General features: G+C 43.8%; 1 protein-coding gene across 1 annotated transcript; it reads right to left on the reverse strand.

Annotated features, from left to right (window-relative positions):
- Positions 1–1,258: 1,258 nt before the first annotated feature.
- On the reverse strand, positions 1,259–10,649 carry LOC136288383 (thioredoxin). The gene is made up of 5 exons (XM_066181451.1): positions 10,501–10,649; positions 4,520–4,624; positions 3,794–3,853; positions 2,902–2,967; positions 1,259–1,486 (listed from the first exon to the last, which is right to left on the reverse strand). Exons 1-5 carry the CDS (start codon positions 10,522–10,524, stop codon positions 1,424–1,426), a joined length of 318 nt encoding a protein of 105 aa, XP_066037548.1. The 5' UTR covers positions 10,525–10,649; the 3' UTR covers positions 1,259–1,423.
- Positions 10,650–11,079: the final 430 nt, after the last annotated feature.

Consider the following 11,079-nt stretch of genomic DNA (forward strand, 5'->3'; position numbering starts at 1 on the left):
ATTTACCTTTAAACAGTTCAAACATGCAGCTGCACTTCTTAGTCAAATGGCTAGAGCTACATGGAAAATATTTCCCATGTTCTTCTCATTGCATAATCACAACTCAGAACTTATATCCAAGAACCTTGATGGCTCATCCTCAAGTAAAGGGTGTGGCCACTTCTTGGACTAGAAAAATCTTGTTTCAAATTAGGAACATATATACAAGCCATTCAAGGCTCCCAGTCCTCCAGAGCCATCAAGAAATTCATGCATGCTTGTGAGGTGAGTGTAAGGCTGAGTCATGGGTGAGTTCCCTACCACAAAGGCAAGAGGCTCACTAATTCCACATTGTTTGCATAAGCAGCAGGAAGTCTAGCTTTTTCATGAGTGATACTCAGTGAGCAACACAGCTCACTAAACTGTACCTACTGCTAGCTACAGCCTTGCTCTCTTTTTTACTGAGTTCTTATACAGGACAACATCCAAGCCAGCAAAAAAGCTGTTTTGGTACAGTGGATGAAACACTGTTCCCCTTGGTTACAGCGTCAAGAGTAGTTGAATGGCAGGTATAAAAAGGCTGGCAAGTCAGCATTCATCTAGACAGCCTGATTCAGGATTGGAGGACTACAGAGTCCAGTTTACTGTCCTACACAATGTCAAATGTGTTCTAAGAGTGCAACAGTGCAACTAAGTGAAAATTGCAAGAGTAAATAAATCTAAAATTCTCTTGACCTTAAGACATTAGAAGTTTTACTTCAGTCATTTGTTCCAGACTATTGCCTAGGAACAAATTAGCCCAACTCAGACTAAACACACTTTTTTACTAATAGAACCAGAAGGTACACATCCCAATGGCAAGGCAAATTGAAAAGGCAAAAAGACAGCAAGTCCAAGTCCTACCTTGTATTTCCATGGTAGAATTGGTCTTATGCTCTGGAAGGACAAGTCTGAGCTTTGAAGTCTAAAATGCAGCTTGAAACATTTTAGAAGTCTTTTAACTAAAAAGAGGTAACAAAAGAAAGAACTATCCCACCCACTGACTACCTTCCTTCTATCCAGCTCCTCTTTCTGTATTTGTAAACCAGATTATAGCCTGGCAACTACCATTTGAGTTGGGTAGCAGCAGACTCCTCCTAAAGCAACTGTCATGGCTATCCCCAAGCCAACAATAGATGAGGTTGCCTTTGACAAGTCTTTTATACAGACAGTACTCCTTTAACACAGCAAAACCTGACATTATGAAATTCTTAAGATTTTTATTAAACACACAGCAATATCCAAAAGTGAAGAGTTTGTACTTTATTGTTCTCATATACCTGGACCAATAAGATAATTTGCACCACTTAATCTAGCTAGCTTTAGGTTTTTTTTTTTAAGTAGAAAAGTTGCAGACTGCAATATCGCCAAAGCACTCATTCTTCAATGTCTTCATGGTTGGAGATTAGACTAGACTTTTAATGGTCTCTTCCAGCTTCTCTTTATTGGCCCCAGAGAACTCCTGCACCTGTAAAGAGACTGATCATTAGAAATCTTGCTTTCAATGCTTCTTAACATTAGTTGCATAGCATCCAGTCACATACACACCTATTTGACTCTGCTAAAAACTAAAATTTTTCCTACCCTCAAAATAGGGAATATTTTGCAGATGTTAATGTATTTATTTTCCGCTCTATTCAACTCATGCAAAAGTTGAGACAAAAGACTATCAAAATTCACTTCTGGACTACCACTGATCCTGAATCAATATTGTGTAAGACTCAAAAAGAGGCTTGAAGAGACTCTGAAGGTCCCCACATATCAGAGGCAGCTCAAAGTCACCGTGAGTAGCTCAGGACCCTACCAATTAAATTCTGGAAGGACTGTTCCAAATGTGCCCAGCTTCTCCTGTGAGAACTGTTCTTGCAGCTTACAGGGCAGAAAGATAGAGGCAACATTCATCTGCTGTCTCAAAAACAGCAGCTCTGTCCTCCTGTATCTACAGAGGTGCAAGGTACAGAGCATACTACACACTACAGGCCACGAAACTGCTTTCTTGATACAAAAAGCCACACATTGACTGTCATGCTGTAATCACAGTTCTTCCAATAACATCATGAAGTTGCAGAAATTCACCCTAACAGAACTGCCAAAGGTTCGTACTGATTCCATACTGAACTGAAAGTCATCCTACATGTGACACTCAACTATCCAATGTGCAATTCCACCACCTTCAGCCACAAAACTTACACCCAAGCATTGTTTTCATTTAGAAAAGCCTACCCTCAGCTTGCTTAGCAAACTAAAAGCCTAAGACAACACATTCACCTCAGCAAGTGCAGGCAGAGAGCTACTCAAAACTACCCTGCACAGGCAGCCCACTGTGCTGTCAGAATACAATCTGCATCCCATCTCATCCATCTCTTAGCAGAGCAGATACAAGGGGTCTATTCAGTCCGCTAACAGGGACAGGACCTTTACTTCAAAGGTTATACAGCCTCTCTGTGAAATAAACTACAGAGGTTTTTTGTTGTACATAACCACAACCAGGTTAGAGACTTCTCTTTGGGTGGGATTCCATGGGCACCTGTAGTCATGTCTCTGCTTGAACAAAAGCTGCATCCAGATAACAAACACTGATCAAGTAAAAAGCAGGGTGCATTGACCAGCAGTCACAGACATCTCACCCCACTATCTCTCATGAAACTGTAAAACTGACCTGTAATTAACTCAGTTCACTACCTCTGAACAACACAGGCTGCATCACCAATTAACTGCTGGTTACAATTGCTGCGGTACTAAGATGAACTTGCTTGCACTCAGGAGTGTCTTAATGCTAGTGGTACCACAGAGACATAATCAAGAAAAAGCAGTCTAGTCCCACTCTCAATCTTCTCTTAAGTGTTTAGCTTGTCTGTTCCAGTTTCAAAAGGCAGAGCCTACCTTCTTTCCATTCTTATAGAACTGGAACGTGGGCATGCACTTCACATCACAGTGTGAAGCAACATCCTGGAAGAGACAAAAACAAAATCTTCAACTGGGCATATTCTTAAGGATGTTAGATTTAGAACCCATCTAGCTGACTTCAGTTTAGGTGACAGGGTAAAGCCATTACTGCTCAAGATAAAGCAAAAGCACTTCTGCTTTTGCTTCACTAGCTAAACCAGTGCAGTGTTAACATCTCCCTGAAGCGAGCCTTAAAGATCCCTTCTTCAACATTTAATTCATGCAATAGCAAAATTCTTAACCTGTACTCTGTGTTCGGAAAAAAACCAAGCAGACCTCTGCATCAAAACAGACGTCTGCTTGTAAGACCCAAGAGCCCTATGGCAACACTTGCACTTCCATGTGATATTTTTCAAGTACCTATTTGACAATACTGAAACTGCAATACAGCAGACATTTTAATTGCACTTAATTCAAGATCTAATTTAATTTTTAATGAAAGAGGAAACAGTGCCAAGAGCAGTGGAGGCACCAGACAGATCAGTAGGTTGTGAACTATTACGTTTAAGGAAGATTGCATCAAAGCAACTTAAGACCTTAGACGAACACTCCATCCCAAAGTAAAGGGTCAGTGCTCCTAAGTTATCTGACACATGCCATAGGACTTCAAGTGTCCTAATAACCAAAGCAGTTTGTTCTGTTCAGATGTTCCCTGACAAAAAAAAAAAAAAAAAAAAGTCATTCTTTCCAGCTTAATTACTTGTGTTTCAATTTAAGTTGAAGTAAACTCTTGTTTTGTTTCAGTATGTGTGAAGTCATTTTAAATTCTTGTCTGTCAGTTGTATGGAAGTCCTTACCTGTCCTCCCTCAGCACCACCCCAGACCTTACCTGGGCATCATCCACATCGATTTCTATGAACACCACATCACCATACTTATCACACAAACTCTAGAAAGAAATAAAAAGAACTATGTAGTTACAGTGTTCTAGGAAAGCTTCCTGAAAAGATGTGTTCATATAAATTGAAAGGCTGGTGCTTCTTAAACTGCTAGTGAAATATACTTTGCTATCGTAAAGCAGCTATTTTACTACCAGAGCAAAAATCTTCTGTTCTGCTGCAGACAGTTTCTGGAGGAGTCTGTGGCAACATACTCTCCCCACAAGGACCCAAATATCCCAAGGCATAGGAGGAAGGCTTCTCTTGCAGCCTTCAGCTTATCAATGAAAGATGCTGCAGCATCTCATACCTCATCAGGAGTAACATGGCCACCTGAACACAGCTGGAGAAGTACATTACCCATGCACAGAAGGATAAACATTGTTTCCTCTCTGTATCCCACTGCTTGAGGCAATGCAACTGGCAGGTCTCTGTAGAATGCATGTAAGTACCAGAACAAATGCTAAACTTCATATTATTTCCCAGCAATATCAACAGTCACAGTCAGTCTATTTCACTTGGTAGTCTTAAAAATAAATACTTCCTCAATGTCTCACTTTTCCAGAAAATGCTGGAAATCACATAAGGCAAAAGGAACTTTCCTCCATATTATTGTTAAGCAACACAAACATTTACATACAATTTAGTGCAGAAATAAACCCAGAAAAATGACTTACGTGGAAAAAGGGCTTGATCATTTTGCATGGTCCACACCACGTGGCAGAGAAATCAACTACTATAAGCTTCTCACCAGCAGATTTCAGCTCTGCCTCAAATTCAACCTAAAAAAAAAAAAAAAAGAAAAAAAAAAAAAGAAATTGAACACATTGATGATGTCCCCCCTCCTTTCCTAAATGATACAAGACTAATCCCAATGCTGGCTTGCCCTCAGAACTAACACACTAATCATTATGGCAAGTCTAAACACTTGACTAGGTTATTTGTACCATCATGTAAGTGCTTCAGTATGAATTGTTTTCATTGGTGCTAGCAGCAGTCAGTGTCTTATGACTCACCAATTAGAAAAGAACCACAATGCTCAGTCAAACTCAATGAATTGTGGAAACAAGCTAGAAATTCTCTAGTTATGATACTCAACTCTGGCAGTTTTGTGTGATCCCCCAAAATAGGATCCTCAGAGTTTTTTATAGTCCATAATCTTATTTCTATCTTGGCAGTAAGACTTTCACTTTCCTCTGGGACAGACTTTCTTCTGCAGAATTTGAAAAGGACAGACACAAACCTTTGTACAGTCCTCCACTCTGGTGACTTTTCCAATCAATGGCTAACATTAAAATGAGATTGTGACTTTTATTCTAAAACATGTTTTCAAAAGCAACCTCATAGGATAGTTATTTTGCCAAGGGAACCCATGTTTGATATCATTAGCCAAAGCAGTGCTACACATATAGACTACACAAGTAACCACCTAACACTTATTCAGAGTCTTCAAGTCTGTGTGTTGCACTTAGTCACACAAATCATCTCTGGACAATATTTCTTGGAACTAAACATCCTTACATGCCATTAGTCATTTTTACTGGTCAAAAAGTGAATGCTTTAATAGAACTAAAAAATATTAAAAGCAATAAATACTTGCATGCTAGCAAAAGGCAAACAAATATCTCGAGCAGAAGCAGAAAGTGCTGATCACCTACTTCCTGATACTGTCTTTGCCAAAGAAAGTACAAGCCACTTCAATGATTTTCTACTTTGTTGTCTTGGCTTACAGCTTCAGGAAAGCTGTTAGTATAAACTTCAAAAGATAACTGCTTTAGTCCTGTCAGCAACAGCTGACTCAAAGCAATACGATTACTGCCAGATGTACACAGGGGTTGGTTTTGCAGTGCAGGAGTTAGATTAGATTCATATCTGCCTTTGCAATCAGTCACAATAAGTTGCTACTTTAGTAAGCTAAAGAACATCGTGCAGGTGAGGAACCAAAAGTCAAACTGGACATGAATATATTTAACAAGCAAGAAGAGATCCTGCATGAGCATTCTTATATACATATAATCGTGTGTGAAAGTCTTCACAGCTTCCTGTAACTTCCAATACACTCAGCATTACATCTCCCTGATAACAGATGTTTTCCTCTCCTCATGGCTCTCTTCAGAGGCACAGCACCCATGTTGTTTTTTTCATCCTTGCATCTTGTACAGTCATAGTCTACTCTGCTACAAGACCAGTAATAACACTCCACACCACCTACTCTCATTCCGAAAAATGGAACAGTCAAGTTTTCCCATCTCCCTATATTACCCTACATATGTATGGACATAGTATGCATTCCTTCGCCCATTCCCACCAACCATGCTTAATGTCCCTGTGCACAGCAATCCACACTCACTGCTGCCTCCCAGTACTTACTTATACCATAAATTCTTCAGTAAAGCTTCACTCCTTTTGGCCTTGAAATCCTACTACTGATTTTTTCTATAGCTTCTCAGACTGTAACACGGTAACATCACCACGCTATTGATTCCACTTCCCCTAGCTACCAGTTAGACCATCCTCTTTTAACCCCTAAGTCTCATATCCAGTTACATAATTACTGCATTCTGCAAAAGGAAGCTCAGCCCTGGAATGCATTCATCATATGGCCACACACCTCAGGTTAGCTATTGCACATAACAAAGGGAAAGTGGGATGGCATTATAATTACAGTATAGTCACATATCCATTCACCATGGGTGACTGACTACAAATCAGGTGTTACCCTGCAAATCACCTCTACTATCAGCCAAAATTGCTGCAGGACAGTGAAAAGATATGCTGGGTCCAAAGGCATTACCCCTGCAAGTTAAAAAATTTTGAACTAGTGAGAAAGTTCTTCTGAAAGTTCTTCTAGTGAGATGCATTTCCCCGGAGGAAGGAAGACAGTAGCAGGAGCAAAACAAAAAACCAAGCTGCCTGACCTGTCCAACTGACTTCACTAGTTGTCTTTCATGTTAACTGTAAAGTGACAAGCTTTTTTAAAGAAAAAATAAATAATCTCTGTTGCAAGAAAAAGAACCTCCCATGACAAGACTATTTTGTCATGCTTTGAAAGGATCTTACAGCTTTGTTAAATAGCATTTTCTTCAGGTAGCAGGTCACTGGGGGAAACCTCAGCTAGCATGCTGGCCAGTATTGGTTTGTTCTTTTGTGGTATGTTGGGGGGGAGGGGGGGGGCGGGACGACGATGATGGTTTGTGGGGTATTTTTTGTTTGTCTGTTTTTGGTGGTGGTTTGTTTTTTTGTTTGTTTTTTTTTTGGGGGGGGGGGTTGAGGGGGTGTGTGTGGTTGTTTTTGTTTGTTGCTTCTTAAGTATTTAACTACAACCTCCCTGAGCACACACAAGACCTCAGTTTACTTGTATGGTTGTCCAGCAGAAAAGAGCATGCTACCTTTAACAAACCCATTGGTAGCAGGCATCTGTTCCCAGGGGCCAAGTAAAAAGCTCTAATAACAAAACCACTAGTGCCTCAGAGGTTCCCAGGATCAGGTAATGCTTCAAAAAGGAGGCTGTTGGCCATAGGTGGTGCTGAAAGGAGTCTGCTGCTCTCAGCAGTAGATAATACCTGCCCACACTATCTGGTAGATCTGATTAAAGCTTGGTTGTAAACATTATTTTCAACACATACCAAGTCACCCTTGAATTTGCCCAGTCATCAGCTGACTACCAGTGGTTAACTGTGTAATTTAGTGAGTTTTTTTAAGTAAAGAAGCTGGCATGAACAGACCAAAGGTTCAACTGCCTGAACTCCCTAGCACACACCACTTCTAAAATATCACTTATAGCAAAAGCTGCAATTTTTTCAGCATTTTCTTTAACTCAAATAACAAGAGAGGCAGCTAGAATGAAGAGAAAAGCTTTGACAGCACCAGCTTTTTTTAAGTTTATACACCCCATTAGCTTTGGCTATAGAAGGCAGTATGTCCCATAGTCAAACCCTCTTACAAGTTACAGTAGTCACTCATTTCAAGGCCACTACAAAACAACCAAAACACTGCTCCTTCTGTGCCACAGCAGGTACTACAGAGGGATCAGTCAAGCACCCTGAGAGTAGCCATTCTTCAGAAGCTACTCTGTTTCTGAAGAGGTGTGCAGGGAGCCACATCTAGTTAGCTCTCACTCACAGAAGCTCTTGCCGGCAGTGCAAGAACGGGTTTTCCCCTTTGTATCAAAGAATACAGAACTGCTTTACTGAAAACAGGAATTAATCCAGAAATCCTAGCCGCGCTGTGCTCAAATACTCTGGGTGTCACTGACGTTAAAATGCTGATGTCAGCATGACTGTTGAGTCCACACTCTCCATGAATGAGTGACAAAAGTTTGCTTTACCTATGATTTAACTACAGCAGACTATTAGTCAAATGCTCATAGCTAGGAGGATAGTGGAAGCTAACTTAGGCTAACTTAGAGCAGGCTCTTCCTCCAAAGCCAGGTTTGACTTGCCATGTTTAATCTGTTCCTGCGTGTAACAAAATCTCGACCCTTGCACCAGAAGTTTGCCCCTTGCACCAGAAGTTTGCCCCTCCTGAGTCACCGTCAACAGAGAAGGGGGAAGAGATGCAAAGCAGAACAACAATTCCAGGCTGCATTTCCTCTCTAGGTCCTGAACGGTAAGGCATTTCATTCACCGGTTTTTGAGCTGTGGTCACAAGTGTTAGTTTGTATATTTATGTAACAGATGTCAACACTTCTGCAGTCCGGGGGAGAGGTCTGACATGCCTTCCTTTATAAAGTGAACTGGCTGGAGAAGACCACAGCCTAGAAAACAAACTTGGATGGGTGAGAGACTGGAAAGACTGTCTTGAAACATTTTGGGATGCAAATGTGTGGGGAAAGGGGCAGGTCAGGCCTTGCTCTGGTGAGGCAGTGCACTGCCCCACCCCTGCTATCCCTGGAGTCTGTATCCCAGACACCCAGCGTCCACCAATCACGGGCACACTGAAGGCAAGGGGTATTTAAGGCCAAACGTGCTGTTAGTGTATGTTCTGACCCTACCTCCTCTTGGAACTTCTAACTGATGAACGCCACTGGGACCCAGCAGTTAGTAGCTACATGTGCCCTTTTTTATATCTTTTCTTTCTTCTAATTCCTTGTCTCAGAATTTTTGAGTAACTTGAAATCAAACAGGCTTGGAGTTTGCTAAGTTGAATGGGCTAAGTTAATGCTTTGAGAAGTGTTTTATGTTGGCTGAATGTTGCACTAAAACCTTTTGCCAAAGTTCCCTGCTTTTCTGAAGTTGCCAGTGAAGTCTTTTTTGTTGTTTTGACCTCTCAAGAATATCTGGTTGGTATTTCTTCCCTGCGTCTAACTCAGAGTACTAGAACAACTATAAGCCATGTTAAAGACCTCGTTGAGTGACATTTAGGGGCCTTACAGGACGCCCATACAGCATCACCTGCAGATGCCTCAAAATGAGATCAAACTGACACTTGCACCAAATTTCAAGTTTAAAAGGTGCGACTAGCCAAAAAGGATTTTTCCTGAAATGAAGAGCTTTCTAAGTTTGCATGGAGAATAATTTTTGAGACCTGGGTTCCAAAGTTACAGCTAACAAATACTCTGCTGTTGTCTATCAACCACATCAGCTGCTGGGAACAAGACCACATGCTATTTCATCACCAGCAGGGTATTCTCCATGTGTTGGCCTAGGCTTTATTACTATTCTGCACCTCAGAGCCACAGATGTGTTTGTATTCACAGAATCGTCCAAACAGCGATGTGCTGCATTAGGGCTGTGAATATGTCAGACAGCTCATAGGGGAATACTTCTTATGCCAGCAACTCCTGCCGTTTAAGTATGGGAAACGGGCTCTAGCAGATCCTTTCAAGTCACGAATAGACGAACTTATCAATTACGTCCTGCCCAGAAATGCAAAAGAACTTAGGCCAAACTCCAAGAAAGCCACCTGGTCGCCCTACACACTTTCCCGATAAGGCAAATCGGGACTACTAAATTAGGGTACTGGATCACTAAAATAGTTAGGTTGGAAAAGACCTCTGAGATCCTCGAGTCCAACCCATGACTCAACACCACCACACTGTCAACCACACCATGGCACTCAGTGCCACGTCCAGTTCTTTAAACATCTGCGGGGATGTGACTCAACTACCTCGCTGCGAAGCCCATTCCAACGCCTAATCACCCTGTATTTTAAGAAATTCCTCCTAATGTCCAACCTGAATCTCCCCTGACGCAGCTTAAGACTATGTCCTCTTCCCCTGTCGCTGTAGTACCCTGCTACCCACTTGAGAAACGAAACCTTTTCCTTAAGACTTTAAAGTGCGATGAGAAACAACCTGTGATAACATGACATTGCATCACCTCCCTGCTCATTCCGACTCCCCGAAGCCTCAGGTCACGCAGTTATTCATCCCCTCCCTCTGGTCTGACCGAGCCCTCCGCGCGGTTTCCCCCGTTCCCGCCGCATGGCTGAAGCAGGCTCCGCCTGCCCAGGCGGCCCACGGGCTCTCCCCCGCCATCTCCCGCAGGCCAAGGCCTCTCGGGAGCTCAAGAAGTCCCAGGAGGGTCCCTCCCCTCCAAGCTGCCCCCGGCAGCTCTCCCTCCCCGTTCGCCCTCCCGCCCGCAGGGGAGTGATGCTCGTCCCCCCGCTCGCCTCTCTCACGGCGAAAGGATATGGCCGCCTCGCCCATCGGACTCACCAGGCTGCCCACAGTCTTCACCATGGCGGCGACGGTTGGGAAAGGAGGGTCGGTGGCGTAAAGGCAAGAAACCAAGGGCTTCGTCCCCGTACTCGGCTCCGCTTCCTCCTCCGCCTCCGGCCGTCCCAGCGCCTCTCCCGCGCCGCCCCGCCCGCCCTTTTATGCCCAGCGCCGCGCCGCGCCTGCGCAGGGCCCGGCCCGACCCGCCTCCTGCCACTCCCCGCACGCTCCCGCCCCCGGCGCCGCTGGGGCCCGGGGTCCCGGGAGACCCCGCTGAGGGGAGCCGGCGAGGACCGAGTGCCGCCCGCGCCGCGCAGCCCTGTCCGGGAGGGGAGAGTGCGTCCCTGCCGGCTGCCAGGGGAAACCGGCAGCAGCAGCGGAAGAAAGGAAAGCCCAGGAAGGCTGGAAAAGTGCTGTGTAACGATGAGCAGGAAGTGCTCGGCCTCCCCGCCCGCGTCCCCCCGTGGAGCGGCTCTGTCTGACGCGGCGCTTTGCTCGTCTTCCGAGAAAGGGGGATGGTGTTGGTCGTAATGCGGGCAGAGCAGGGCTGCTGCAAAGCAGGAAGGCGGGGATAAATCA

This window comes from Chamaea fasciata, unplaced genomic scaffold, assembly GCF_029207755.1.
Source record: "Chamaea fasciata isolate MVZ Bird 193981 ecotype frontalis unplaced genomic scaffold, bChaFas1.0.hap1 SCAF_4, whole genome shotgun sequence".
Classification (NCBI taxonomy): domain Eukaryota; kingdom Metazoa; phylum Chordata; class Aves; order Passeriformes; family Sylviidae; genus Chamaea; species Chamaea fasciata.